Source organism: Rhinoraja longicauda, chromosome 11 (genome assembly GCF_053455715.1).
Source record: "Rhinoraja longicauda isolate Sanriku21f chromosome 11, sRhiLon1.1, whole genome shotgun sequence".
NCBI lineage: Eukaryota > Metazoa > Chordata > Chondrichthyes > Rajiformes > Arhynchobatidae > Rhinoraja > Rhinoraja longicauda.
This window is the reverse complement of record NC_135963.1, coordinates 31060471-31076027: the sequence shown is the minus strand read 5'-3', so window position 1 is coordinate 31076027 and position 15557 is coordinate 31060471. Positions and strand designations below refer to the sequence as shown.

General features: G+C 42.7%; 1 protein-coding gene across 3 annotated transcripts in view; it reads left to right on the top strand.

The window, feature by feature from the left end:
* The window catches only part of fggy (FGGY carbohydrate kinase domain containing), a 169853-nt gene that overhangs the window by 79544 nt on the left and 74752 nt on the right, over positions 1-15557 (top strand). For all 3 annotated transcript variants that reach the window (XM_078407308.1, XM_078407307.1, XM_078407306.1), the window contains exon 7: positions 13926-14054. In XM_078407308.1, the coding sequence (XP_078263434.1) occupies positions 13926-14054 (129 nt within the window). The remainder of the gene's footprint in view (positions 1-13925; positions 14055-15557) is intronic.

The window sequence follows — 15557 nt, the reverse complement described above, 5'->3', positions numbered from 1 at the left end:
GGAACCAAAGCGGACATCTCTGCATGGAGCCAAAGGAAATGAGCAAGGTCCTTAAAGAGTATTTCTCCTCTGTGTTTACTGTGGAGAAAGATGGGAAGACTGGGGAACTTGGCACAATTAATGGAAGTGTCGTGAGGATTGTCCGTATTGCAGTTGAGGACATTCTGAACGTCTTAAGGCACATGAAGGTGGATAAATCTCCCGGGCCAGATCAGATATATCCAAGGACACTGTGGGAAGCTAGAGAAGTTTGCAGGCACCCTGGCTATGACACATGCATGATCATCAGATATGGGTGAGGTGCCAGAAGACTGAAGGGTGGCTAATGTACCTTTATATAAGAAGGGTTGCAAGGAAAACCTTGGGAACTGTAGCCTAACATCTGTGGCAGGCAAGTTACTGGAGAATATTCTGAGGGATACGCTATAAATGCATCAGGGGCTGATTAGGGAGAGTCAGAATGATTTTGTGCGTAGGAGATTGTGTCTTACAAATCTGATTACGCTTTTTGAAGGTGTTGAGGGCAGAGCTGTAGACGTTGTGTATATGGATTTCAGAAAGGCATTTGACAAGGTTCTGCATGATAGGGTGCTCTAGAAGGTTAAATTGTGTGGGATCCAAGGAGAGCTAGCCAACTGTTTAGAAAATTAGCTTCATGGAAGGAAGTAGAGGGTTAAAGTGGAAGGTTGGTTTTCGAACTGGAGGCCGACTGGTGGTGTGCCATGGGGATCAGTGCCGAGCACTTTGCTGGTTGTGGTTTATATCCATGATTTGGATGAGAATGTACAAGGCATGATTAGCAATTTTGCAGATGACTTGAAAGTGGGTGGCATCATATATAGCGAAGAAGGTTATCAAGAATTGCAGCAGGATCGTGATCTGTTGGGCAGATGGGTTTAGGAATGGTTAATGGAGTTTAATACAGATAACTAAGAGGTCTTGCCTTTTGGGAAGTTAAACCAGGGCAGGATTTTCCCAGTGATTTGCAGGGCTCTGGGGAGTGTGGAGAACAGATGGATCTCGGAGTGCAGGTTTTTAGTTCCTTGAAAATAGCATCAGTAGGGTGGTCAAGAAGACATTTTGCACATTGATCTTCATCATTCAGAGTATTGAGTATAAAAGTTGGGAGATAATATTACAATTGTACAAGACATTGGGTGAGGCCACATTTGGAGTATAGTGTTCGTTTTGGTCACCCTGTTATAAGAAAGATGTTGTTCTGCTGGAAAGGGTGCAGAGAAGATTTATGAGGATGTTGCCAGGACTCAAGGACCTGAGCTATAGGAAGAGGGTGAGCAGGCTAGGACTTTATTCCTTGGAGCGTAGTAGCACGAGAGGTGATCTTATAGAGGTGTATAAGATCATGACGGGATTAGAAAGGATAAATGCTCTGAGTCTTTTACTCGGAGGAGGTTAATCAAGAACCAGAGGACATAGGTTTAAGGTGAGGGGGAAGATTTAATAGGAACCTGTGAGGCAACATTTTACACAATGGGTGGTGGGTATATGGAATGAGCTGCCATAGGAGGTAGTTGAGGCAGGTACTATCACAACATTTTAAAAAAAAATTGTGGACAGGTACATGGATAGGATAGGTTTAGAAAGGTATAGGCCAGATGCAGGCAAGTGGGACTAGTGTAGATGGTGCATGTTGGTCAGTGTGGGCAAGTTGGGCCAAAGGGCCTGTTTCAACACTGTATGACTCTATGACTGTTGGAATTGCCATACCTTGCTTTGATGCAGTCGGTCAGGATACCTTCTACAGTACATTTGTAGATGTCTGGTGATTTGATATGCAGAATCTCTTGAAACTTCTAAGAATATATAGGTGCTAACGTGCCTTCTCAATGATGCATCTGTGTGCTGGGCTCAGTACAGGTCTTTTGAGATGTTAATGCCAAGGAATTTGAATCTACTAACTCTCTTCTCCACCAACCCAGCAATGAATACCGGCACAAGTTTTCCAACTTCCCCTTTCTGAAATCAATGATTAATTCCTTAGTTTTGTTGACATTGAACAAGTGGTTGTTGTTGGGGCAGCACTCAACCAGATGTTCTCTCTCAATTCTTCATGCTGACTCAACACCCCCCATGCTTCAGCCAACAACAGTAATGTCATTGGTGAATTTGTGGATGGCATTGGAGCTATGCTTAGCCTCATCGTCATGAGTGTAAAGAGAGGAAAACGAGGGATAAGCTGCCCTGAGGAGTATCTGTGGTGATTGTCAGTGGGGAACAGATATTGTTACCAAGGCACACTGATTGATGCCTGCTGATGAAAAAGGCAAGGATCTAATTGCAAATCATGGAACAGAGGCCTGGGTCTAGGAGCTTGGTGAAGAGTTCGGAGGGTATGATTATGTTGAACCCTGGTGGAGCTGCTGCCTTACAGAGCCAGAGACTCGGGTTCAATCCTGACTACGGGTGCTGTCCGTACGGAGTTTGTATATTCTCGCTGTGACCGCTTGGGTTTTCTCCAGGTACTCTGGTTTCCTCATCATTCCAAGCACGTTCCGCTTTTGTAGGTTAATTATCCTATAAATTGTCCCTAGTGTGTAGCATAGAACCAGTATATGGGTAATCACTGGTCGGTGTGGACTCGGTGGACCAAAGGGCCTGTTTCCTCGCTGTATCTCTAAAACTAAAAACTAAAAGGGTCTAGGTCCAAAACATCAGCTATCCGTGTTTCCAGAGATGCTGCCTGACCTGTTGAGTTACTCCAGCACATTGTGTCCTTTTGTGTGTGAACCAGCATCTGCAGTTCCTTGTTTCTGCAGTGAAAATAGTAATTCTGAATATCTACTCTCTGATCTGAACTTTAAGTGTACTTGCACAGCACCTTTGCTAGGCAAGCTGAGGAGAGATCCCGGTTACAGAGCAAACCTCAAAGCATGCATATGAATGCAGAGGTTTTGTGCTGACATTATTTAAACACAGGACACAAAACCTTTAATCTGAATTGGTATTTACTTGCTGTTGAGTTTTGTAACCTTGGAACACATAAACATTCAACTTTTCCACCCTGTTCTGGCTCCAAAACACGTTTAAAGATATTTTGTTATCGTGCATTGTTTGTGGTGGATACAAATCTCTGTTGCCATGGACAAATCCCACAACTGTTTGATTTACTGGGTGGAGGCTTGAAGGTAAAGCACCTTAAGCTGGCTCATTGCCATGCTAGTGCAGTTATTTTGTTCTTACAGCAAAAAAAGTTACCACCTTGATATTGTACTAGGCAGGAGCTTAAACTTTAATTTATATACAAGAAGAAATCCAACTTTTTCTTTTCTTTTTTTTAGACAGGGTGCCCATGCCCATTAAGTACCAGAAATCTACTGCATACTCAGCTGTTAAAGGCAAAGAAAATGATTGAGAAATGGAAATGCCCTGTACCCTGAATTAATACTGGGCTGTTCTGCATATTCAACAGGGGGACCTAATGTATATCTGAGGTCTCTTATAAGGGTCCATTCATGAAATTGAGATCTATCTGCTGTCCAGCCAGACCTCGAATAAAGAATATATGTTTAATGACACTAAGTTGTGCATGTCCAGTTACCTCCACCTGCTTGCCCAAATTGATACTCTGTATTCCAATCACCATGCCCAATGTCAATTTCAGATTGCCTCTGGTAGTTCTTTATACTAGGTAAGCTATGTCAGGATGCCCTGCAGGTATTTGTAGCTCACCAGACTCATAAACAAAGGTGGAGATGCGTGAGACTGCAGGTGCTGGAATATTGAGCAAAAAAACAAAGTGTTGTAGGAACTCAGCAGGCCAGTTAGCATTGGTGAAGAGAAATAGATGGTCAGCATTTCAGGTTGGAACACTTCATCAGACTGAAATCATCAGACTGATGAAGAATCCTGACCAAAATGTCATCTGTCCATTTCCCTCCACAGATACTGAGTTCCTCCAACACTTTTTTTTGCTTATTAATTAAAGCTTACTATAATATGGATTACAAGGACACTCAACACAGCACAGACATTGCTTCCAGTGCTCAGTGTGTGTGCTGCCCGCCTGATTTTTGTTTAGTCTTTACCGCAAAAAACGAAGCAGTTTATGAAAGCATGACAATTAAATCATAGAAGGTTTAGAATGCCATTGGTCCCAGTGTATCTATGCCAGTTGAAAAAAACAAATGTAATCCCACTTCCAGCACATGGTCTGCAGCGATGCATGTCATGGTTCTTGCACTACAATTCCAGACACTTTTTAAATGCAAGAGGATTTCTGCCTTCATCGTCCTCGCAGGCAGTGAACCGTACACCTCAACCTGCAATGGACGGAAATGCTGATCAGATCAAATATATTTATCCAAAGTTAAAAGTTTTCCTCCTTCGTGTTAAGCAGATGAGTAATTTGTGTAATGCATTTTATTATGCCCCCTAGATTTAATATATACAACAAACAGGATGGAACTGGGTATGGAGCCTGGTTACGGCCTTCATTTCTCACTGTTACCCATCAGTAAGCACTATCTTCTTCCTGCCTGAGTCTTCTTTGGATCTAATAGCCCACATTCCTTAGAACCTATGCATGTTTACTTCTCTGGCCATAAGAGGAGAAGTAGGCCAGTCAGAACCTGGTGTCTGTTCCATCATTCAATATGATCACGGCTGATCCAATCTTGTTCTCAGTATCATTTTCCTGGTCATTTCCTATAACTCCTGATTTCCCTTTAGTACACTTTGAAAGCTGGTCAAACAATCAGTGGAATTTACAGAACCACACCACTTTATATAATAAGGCTTAACGTATCAATGATTTTTAATCAACAGGATCTCAATCCACTAAGTTTATAAACCCCTTGAATTACCTCAGACATTTTACTTCCCTGCTTTCATTAATGCAAATATTTTTTTTAAATTCATATGCAGATTCTAGGCATTGCTGGCAAATCCAGTATTTACTGCCCATCCACAATTGCCCTTCAGAAGATAAATTGGTTCTTAAACTATTGCAATTCTGGTGAATGTACTACCAGAGTGGTGCTAAGTAGGAAATTCCAGGATTTAGAATTCGTAGCAATGACGGACAGGCAATATATTCCAAGTCAGGGTGGTGTGCAACTTGGAGGAGAACCTGTCCGTGATGGTGTTCTGTCTTCATTTTTGGGAGGTGCTATTGGAGTATCCTGGGAAAGTATTTTGGGTTGTATTTTATGGGATGGTACACTGCAGCCACTGTGGATTGTTGAAAGGAATGAATGTTTAGGGTGGTTGATGAGGTGCCAATCGAATGTGATGCTTTTCTTGGATAGTGCCAAGCTTCTTAAAAGTTGTTGTCACTGCACTTATCCAGACATGTCGAGAATATCGCATCACATTCCTGACTTGCGCCTGGTAGGGAAATGGTTTGGGATGTCAGGAGCTGGGTTATTTACCACAAGATTCCGAGACTCTGACCTGATTTTGTGGCCATGGTATTTATGTGGCTGGTTCAGCTCAGCCACTAGTCAATGTTGACATCTGGAATATTGATGGTAGAGTTCTCAATGAGGGTGGAAACCTTACTGGCATTAAAAATATATATATGAAGGCTTAACTATATCCGAGTTTAGACTACTTAGAAATTTACAATCAATGAAAGTAACCTATAAATACGTATCGATACAAACCCATCTTTGTCTTTTTTTCCAAGAATAAAGGTTGTTATGTTTTCTGAACCTTATTCTTGGTTGGAGATAAATCACACTTTAAAAAAAATACTCTTCTTTCTCCTGAAGACAGTTCTATATACACTGGAAATTTCCATTAACCAAACCAGGCATTCATTCTGTAACCGTGACCCATGCGTGCATTGTAGATATGATTGGAACCAAGTCCAAACATACCTTTTATCCGTGCCTGCAACTTATCAAAATTATTTCTTGCTAAGCATCTGCCGGATTAGGGAAAGGATATTTTCATCGAAGTGAGCAAGTTCAAAGCACTTATATTTGAAGAAATATTTTGTTCTCACGATCCTTTGTCCAAAACCATTTAATGGGACATAAGCAAGAATAATGTATTTTCTCTCCGGTATTAGAGATGGTTAAAAAAGAAAATGTAAAAGGTGTATCTACAACATAAAAATAAATCATTAGGGAAATATTCAAACAAAGTCGTTGGAAAGGGCAAGGAAAAAAATCACACAAAACTGACAACTCTTCTTAAATAGAATCACAGTTTACTTTGATCACTTAACTGAAAATAAATTCCATTCAAAATTCATTTATCCAGCCAGACAGACTGAGTGTTTTTCCAGTTACCAAAACAAATAATCAGGGTGACATGAAAGCCCATCAAGGTGACTCTGATGAGTAGTCCCAACTTCAAAATAATGTTTATAGCCAAGAATATTTAGTACTGAAGAACATTTCTATAATTCATTCTTGGGAGGTGGTTGTCTCTGGGAAGTTGAGTATTTATTTTCCATACCTTATTTTCCTCACAAGATGTTAAAAGGCCTTCATATTGAACCACTGCAAACCATGCGGTGTAATGGTTTAGTGCAGCTGAGTAGACTGCTAAACCACTTAAAAGTCAACCGCAATGGTATGGAACTGGATTGCAGGCAGGCTAGTCTGGATTACTAATAGCAGGTTTCTTTCCTTGGAGGACATCAATGAATTCATTGGGTTTTTTAGAAGAATTTGACCGCTTCTATGATATTCCTCAAAAGTGTTCAGGAGAGTTTTCTTAAGCAGCATGTGGAGGCCCCCACATGTGAGAGGGCAACACTGGATCTAGTATTCGGAAATTGGAAAGGGCAAGTTAATGAAGTGTGTGTGGAGGAGCTTTTGGGACCAGTGACCACAGTTCGATTAGGTTTAAGGTAGTTATGGATAGGGACGGAAAGGGTCCACATGTTAAAATGCTCAACTGGGGTAAGGCCAACTTTGAGGGTACGAGAGAAGGTCTCACCCAAGTTGACTGGAGCAGGTTATTTTAGGGGAAAGGAACACCGGCCAAGTGGGATGTTTTTAAAAGCGTAATGAAGAAAGCTCAGGATGTGTACATTCCCATTAGAGTGAAGGGCAAAGCAGGCAAAAGTAAGGAAGCTTGACTGATGATGGAAATTGAGACATTAGTCAAAAATAAGAAGGATGCATGGGACAGGTATAGGCAGCTGGGATCAAGTGCATCCCTGGAGGAGTTTTGGGAACTAAGGAGTAAACTAAACAAGGAAATCAGAAGGGCAAAAAGGGGCCAGGTGATAGCTCTGGTGGGTAGCATTAAGGACAATCCCAAAAGATTTTATAAATACATAAGGGGGAAAATGGTAACTAGCGAGAGAATGGGACCTCTCAGGAGTCAAAGCGGTCACCCCTGTGTGGAGCCACAGGAGATGGGAAAGGTACTAAATGAGTATTTCTCCTCTGTATTTACCGAGGAGAAAGACAGTTGGATGGAGGAGATTTGAGCAGTCCCTGGAAGTGTCTTGAGAACAGTCAGGGTTACTGTCGAAGAAGTACTGAAGGTAGACAAATCTCCGGGGCCTGATCAGATATATCCGAGGACATTGCAGGAAACTAGAATGGAAATTGTGGGAGCCCTGGTTGAAATTTACAAGTCGTCCTTAAATACAGGAGAGGTGCCGGAAGACTGGAGGTGACAAATGTTGTGCCTCTTTTCAAGAAGGGCTGCAGGGAAAATGCTGGGAACTATAGGACAGTGAGCTTTTCATCTGTAGTTGGTAAGTTACTGGAAAGTATTTTGAGGTATAGGTTATACAGGCATTTGGATGGGCAAGGGCTGATTTGGGACAGTCAGCGTGGTTTTGTACGTGGAAGGTCGTGTCTCACAAATCTGATTGATTTTTTTGAAGACGTGACCAAAAAGGTTGATGTGAGCAGAGCTGTAGATGCTGTGTACATGGACTTCAGTAAGGCATTCGGCAAGGTTCCGCATGGTAGGCTGCTCTGGAAGGTTAGATCGCATGGGATCCAAGGAGAGATAGCTGAATGGACAGCAAATTGGCTCCATGGAAGGAAGCAGAGTGTGATGGTGGAAGTTTGCTTCTCGGACTGGAGACCTGTGACTAGTGGTGTGCCTCAGGGTTCGGTATTGGGCCCGATACTGTTTGTCATCTACATCAATGATTTGGACGAGAACATACAGGGCAAGATTATTAAGTTTCCTGATGATACAAAAGTGAGTGGTTTTGCAAATAGTGAAGATGGTTGTGAAAGATTGCAGCAGGATCTGGATCGATTGGCCAGGTGGGCGGAGGAATGGTTGATGGAATTTAATACAGAAAAGTGTGAGGTGTTGCAACAAGGGCAGGACCTACACAGTAAATGGTCAGCCTCTGGGTAGTGTTGTAGAGCAGAGGAATCTAGGAGTACAGGTGCATGATTCCTTGAAGGTCGAGTCACAGGTAGATAAGCTGGTCAAAAAGGCTTTTGGCACTTTGGCCTTCATCAGTCAGAGTATTGAGTAGAGAAGTTGGCAGGTCATTTTGCAGCTGTATAAGACGTTGGTGAGACTGCATTTCGAATATTGTGTTCATTTCTGGGCACCATGTTATAGGGAAGATATTGTCAGGCTTGAAAGGGTTCAGAAAAGATTTACGAGGATGTTGCCAGGACTAGAGGGTGTGAGCTATCGGGAGAGGTTGAGTAGGCTGGGTCTCTATTCTAGGGAGCGCAGGAGGATGAGGGGTGATCTTATAGAGGTGTACAAAATCATGAGAGGAGTAGATCGGGTAGATGCACAGTCTTTTGCCCAGAGTAGGGGAATCGAGGACCAGAGAACATAGGTTCAAGGTTAAGGGGAAAAGATTTAATAGGAATCCGAGGGGTAACTTTTTCACACAAAGGGTGGTGGAACAAGCTGCCAGAGGAGGTAGTTAAGGCTGGGATTATCCCATCGTTTAAGAAGCAGTTAGACAGATACATGGTTAGGACAGGTTTGGAGGGATATGGACCAAGCGCAGGCAAGTGGGACGAGTGTAGCTGGGACATTGTTGTCGGTGTGGGCAAGTTGGACCGAAGGGTCTGTTTTCAAACTGTGTCACTCTATGACTCTATGACTCTATATTGATTGATAGTGGCTTTTTATTTCCAGATTCCAGATTCAAATTTAAATTCTCAAATTCTCAAGCTTATGCTACTTGTCTAACAATCCAGAGAGCACACTGATTATCCAGAGATATAAATTTGAATCCCACAAAGGCTTGGGTGAGTGGCACTCAAATAACATATAAAAAGCTCAATCATTTTCAGGAAACCTAGAGCCCACTGGTTTTGAATCACATTCACCACCATAAGTATTTTTTCTCTCTACCACTGGTGCATCATACTTGCCACCTGTATCCTCCACAAAATTCATAAAAACAACTTGCCAAGGTTTCTTTGACAATATATCATCAATCCTTGACTTCAGCCAGTTGGGAGGCCAAAGATGATAGTTTGAAGATAGACACAAAATGCTTTAGTAACTCAGTGGGACAGGCAGCATCTCTGGAGAGAAGGAATGGGTGACGTTTCGGGTCGAGACACTTCTTCTGAAGAAGGGTCCTGACCCGAAACATCACCCATTCCTTCTCTGCAGAGATGCTGCCTGTCCCACTGAGTTACTCCAGCATTTGTGTCTATCTTCGATTTCAACCAGCATCTGTAATTCTTTCCTACACAAGTTGATAGTTCAGTGAGTTCATAACCACTTGCAAGTTACACACTATTTTAACTTGAAAGCATGGATGCTACTTCAACATCACTGAGTCAGAATCATGGAACCTTTACCACATGCTCTCAGCATTTCAAGAAGAATGATCATTACAATCTTTGGAAGGTCTGTTAGACTTGAAGAATGAATATTATCCTTGCTAGAAACCCCTACATAATTCCATTAATGGGAATGAAAACAAAAATGTCATGATGGAAATTGAACGCATCTTTTTGAATTACTAATCTAGTCTCATAATCATTACACTACATGCATGGCTAAAAGTTAACGAATAAGGAATTTCAAAAAGTTGAAGATAGTAATTTATTTTGATAACTATAGACACCTTCTATCATTAAGCCAGGTATTCTGCCATTGATAATTTAATCTGTACTGGGCTTCACTAAAGAACAAGTGGGCTATGATGTAGCAGCCAAAATAAACCACAAAAGGTTCATTGTCAATCCAATAATTTTCAATGGCCAAGGTCCCGGATAAAGGAAAGTTAGGTAGACTATTTGTGGTCCGTAGCTACCAATAATTTCTGATGGAAAGTGCACACCCTTGTTTGATGAGGGCATAATGCATTGTGCAGCTGAATAGTTTGTGAGATTTCATTGTCTAATCTCAAATGTGAACAATGCTATGTGAGAAGGATCCAGGTGCTACTGAAAGCATGAAACAATGCCTCAGTGTGAAATAATTACTAACAGCGACAAGGGAAAAGATAAAAGCTGATGGTAGTATAAAACTGCAAGTGACTGTTGTGCATCATGAATTGGGTTGAAGAGATCAGTGTGACTGATTCATAGCCTGCGGGACTTTTTATTAATCATTATCTTCCAGTTTGCGTATGTCCTTACTCTGGCGGTGAAGAGGGTAAGGACAGAAAGCTTTGTTTGGGAATGAAAAGGAGAGTTTACATTGTTAGCCACTGGGAGCTCCGGCAGGCTTTAGTGGACAGAATGCAAGTGTTCAGTGAAATGGTTGCCTTGTCTGCATTTGGTTTATCAATGTAGAAAAGGCCGTATTGGGAGCACTAAATGCAATAGATGAGGTTGGAAAAGGTGCAAGGGAACATCTGTCTCACCTGGAAAGGCTGTTGAGGTTCCTGGATGGAAGTAAGAGACGAGGTGTTACATCTCCTGGGAAGGGAAGTTCCTCCAACACTTTTAGGTTTAATTTTAAGCTTATTATTGTTATGTGCAGTGAAAGCTTTGTTCTGCACGTTAACCAAACAGATCAGAAAGACATATATACAATACATAGATAATATCAGTTCAAAGCCAAGTACAACAGATAGAGCAAAGGGGAAGATACAGAATGCAGAGTTTGATTCTCAGCATTGTAGCACATCAGTTCTTTAGACAAAGTCCCAATGTCCTCAATGGAGTAGACAGGAACCAGGATCAGACAGCTTATGGAAGGACCATTTAGAAGCCCGATAACGGAGGGAAATAAGTTGTTCCCGAGTCTGGTGGTGCACACTTCCAAGCTTCTGTACCTCTGCCAGATGGGATCAGGAAGAAGGAGGAATGGCCAGGGTGGGACAAGTCTTTTGATTATGTTGGATGCTTTTCTGAGGCAAGGTGAAGTGTAGATAGAGTCAATGGTGGGAAGTCTGGTCTGTGTGATGGACTGGGTTATATTTACAAGTCTCTGCAATTTCATGCAGTCTTGGACGGAGCTGTTCTCAAATCAAGCTGATGTAACTCAGCAGTATGCTTTCTGTGGCGCATCTGTAGAAGTTTGTAAGAGTCACTGGAGATATGCTGAATTTCCTCAATCTCTTCCGGAAGTAGAGGTGCTGGTTTGCCTTCCTGGCTATCTCATCAATGATGTTGGTCCAATTTCAGATCAATGGAACCTAGGAACCTGAAGCTCTCAACCATTTCCACATCCACACCATTGATGCTGATTGGGGCCTATACTCCACCATGCTTCCTGATGTCAATAACTAGCTCCTTCGTCCTGCTGAGGTTATTGTCCTTACACCAAGTCAAGTCAAGTCAAGTCAAGTCAAATTTATTTGTCACATACACATACTCGATGTGCAGTGAAATGAAAGTGGCAATGCCTGCGGGTTGTGCACAAAAATAATTACAGTTACAGCATATAAATAAAGTTAATAAGTTACTAAACATAACACAAAAAGTGTCGACAAAAATTTAGTCTCTGGGGTTATCAAAGTTGACAGTCCTGATGGCCTGTGGGAAGAAGCTCCGTCTCATCCTCTCCGTTTTCACAGCGTGACAGCGGAGGCGTTTGCCTGACCGTAGCATCTGGAACAGTCCGTTACTGGGGTGGCAGGGGTCCCTCATGATCTTGCTTGCTCTGGATCTGCACCTCCTGATGTATAGGTCCTGCAGGGGGACGAGTGTAGTTCCCATGGTGCGTTCTGCCGAACGCACTACTCTCTGCAGGGCCATCCTGTCCTGGGCAGAGCTGTTCCCAAACCAGACTGTAATGTTGCCGGACAGGATGCTCTCTACAGCCCCAGAGTAGAAGCAATGAAGGATCCTCAGCGACACTCTGAATTTCCTCAGTTGTCTAAGGTGGTAAAGGCGCTGCTTAGCCTTACCCACCAGTGCGGCAATGTGCGTTGCCCACGTCAGATCCTCTGCGATGCGGACTCCCAAGTATTTGAAACTGCTCACCCTATCCACAATAGACCCATTTATCTCCAGTGGCGTGTACGTCCTTGGATGTTTAGCCCTTCTGAAGTCCACAATCAGCTCCTTTGTTTTAGTGACATTCAAGAGGAGGCTATTGTCCTGACACCAGAGTGCCAGATCAGCCACCTCCTCCCGGTAGGCCTTCTCATCGTTGTTGGAGATCCGGCCCACCACCACAGTGTCATCAGCAAACTTGATGATGGAGTTTGAGCTGAACCTGGCCCTACAGTCATGTGTGTACAGGGAGTACAGTAGGGGGCTAAGGACGCAGCCCTGGGGGGATCCTATGTTCAGGATGAGGGAGCTAGATGTGTGTTCCCCCATCCTGACCACTTGGGGCCTGGCAGTGAGAAAGTCCAGGACCCAGGCACACAGAGGGGTGCTAAGCCCCAGTTCCAGCAGCTTCTCAACCAGTCTGCTGGGGACTATTGTGTTGAATGCTGAACTAAAGTCAATGAACAGCATCCTCACATAGCCCCCCTGGCTGTCCAGATGAGAGAGAGCGGTGTGTAGAACCTGGGAGACCGCATCATCCGTGGACCTGTTCGGACGGTATGCGAACTGTAGTGGGTCCATGTTGCGAGGAAGGAGGGCGCAGATGTGCTTCTTGACTAGCCTCTCCAAGCATTTCATGACAACCGAGGTGAGGGCCACCGGTCGGTAGTCATTTAAACACGCTGGAGAGGCATTCTTTGGCACCGGTACAATGATGGATCTTTTGAAGCATGCAGGGACCACGGACTTTGCCAAGGAGAGGTTGAATATTGTGGTGAGCACCATGTCAACAAATTCTCAATCTCCTTCCTGTACTCCGTCTTATCATTGTTCGTGATTCAACCCGCCACAGTGGTGTTGTCTGCAAACTTGTAGATTGAAATAGATTCATATTTGCCCATACAATTGTGAGTAAAAAGGGAGTATAGCAGGGAATTGAGAACACATCCTTGCGGGGCACCGTTGTTGAGAGATATTGTGGAGGAGGTGTTGTCACCTATCCTCACTGATTGAGGTCTGTGGGTCAGTAAGTCAAAGATCCAGTGACAGAGGGGAAGCTAATTCCTAGGTCCAGAAGTTTGGAGATGTTTGGATGGGATTATGGTGTTGAAGGCAAAGTTATGATCAATAAATAGGTGTCTAATCTTGGAGACCTTGTTGTCTAGATGTTCCAGAGATGTGTGTAGGGCCAGGGAGATGGCGTCTGCTCAGGACCTGTTATGACCGTAAGCAAACTACAGTGGATCAAAGCTGTCTAGCAGGCTGGAGTTAATGTGCACTTAATGATGGTAAATGTCAGAGTCACTGGACGGTAGTTATTAACATTGGTTTTTGCTCAAGATTTCAGCACCTGCAATCTCTTGTGTCTCCACTAATAATGCTTAGATTACTAGAAAAAATGATGTTGTAAAGCACCTCAGTAATTCAGGGGTTAAGAGAGAGTTTGCAAGGGAAGCAGAAATGAATCTTGAATTTATTCGTTTCAAAGGTTTTAACATCTGTAAGTTTCAATAACTTGTCTAAATGATCCTGCCTCAGGTTTATATGAATGTGATGTTTGTTCTATTTCTCAACAATTTCTTTTTCTGTCTGATTCAGGGAATCACGTGTTGTCTCCTGGCAGCCGAGTGGGAAATGGCTTGACATCAGTTGCTGCTCAAGAGCTGGGACTGCCCAAGGGAATTGCTGTGGCAGCATCTTTGATCGACGCCCATGCTGGAGGTTTAGGTATTCTGAAAAAAATCGGGATCAGAGTTAAACAGTGGAAGATTTTAGTATATTTCTAAGGAAAATTATTTTATTCAATCCTTTCATTGGTTATATTTTTCATTAATCTGTCGGAAGTTTTGTTGCAAATGTTATTTTTAATGTCGGGTGCAGTATTTACAAAGGAAGGAAAGCTGAAAATTCCATGTATCGGAAATAAAATCAGGTTTCACTGAGAAAGGTATACTTTCCAAAGTCATAGATTATGTTCTTAAGGTTTCAAGGTTTTAAGGTCAGTTTATTGTCACATGTACCAATTAAGGTACAGTGAAATTCGAATTACCATATTAGTTGATCAATTATCAATCACTTTGGAAATTCAGGATTGAAGGGATAATTTATCAGTGGTGATCTTGTTGTTGGCATCATGTGGAATGGACTAAGGGGAATGGAAACCAACACAGTCATTTATTTAACATTTTGATGCTGTAGTGGAAGAGATTATACTTTCCGGGAGAGATCATACCTTCTGAATGAAAGCTCTAGGATGGGTTATATGTTCTCCTCATATGCACTATCTCATTCATTGATAAATTAAATAGCGCACATGTAGACTTGTAAATTCATATGTGGCCTGCAGCTCTGGAGCAATGTAGTACTTTAACTGCCAATAGACAATAGGTGCAGGAGTAGGCCATTCGGCCCTTCGAGCCAGCACCACCATTCAATGTAATCATGGCTGATCATTCTCAATCAGTACCCCGTTCCTGCCTTCTCCCCATACCTCCTGACTCCGCTATCCTTAAGAGCTCTATCTAGCTCTCTCTTGAATGCATTCAGAGAATTGGCCTCCACTGCCTTCTGAGGCAGAGAATTCCACAGATTCACAACTCTCTGACTGAAAAAGTTTTTCCTCATCTCCGTTCTAAATGGCCTACCCCTTATTCTTAAACTGTGGCCCCTGGTTCTGGACTCGACAACATTGGGAACATGTTTCCTGCCTCTAATGTGTCTAACCCCTTAATAATCTTATACGTTTCGATAGGATCCCCTCTCATCCTTCTAAATTCCAGTGTATACAAGCCTAGTCGCTCCAGTCTTTCAACATATGACAGTCCCGCCATTCCGGGAATTAACCTAGTAAATCTACGCTGCATGCCCTCAAACCTACGCTGCACGCTGCCTTGGCCATGTTATAAACCTATTATTAACTAAATGGCATGATATAACCTTTCTTTAGCTATCAACTAAAAGAGTCTGACTCTCTTTTCAATTTGCACTCCACCCAAAAATTCATATACAAATCACCTCAGGATATACACTTACTTAGCCAATACCCAATTAAACTGCACTCACAGGAGATTTGCAAAAAAGATCTCACAGGAGATCTAAAAGAAATAGCTGGCCTTATGCAGTCTGTCATCTGTAGCATCTAACAACTTCAAGGATAGCTCTTCCCATAATTTCTAGGTCACTACTTCACTGAAGTTTCTTTGTAACCAGATCTTTCCTAGGCACTACCTG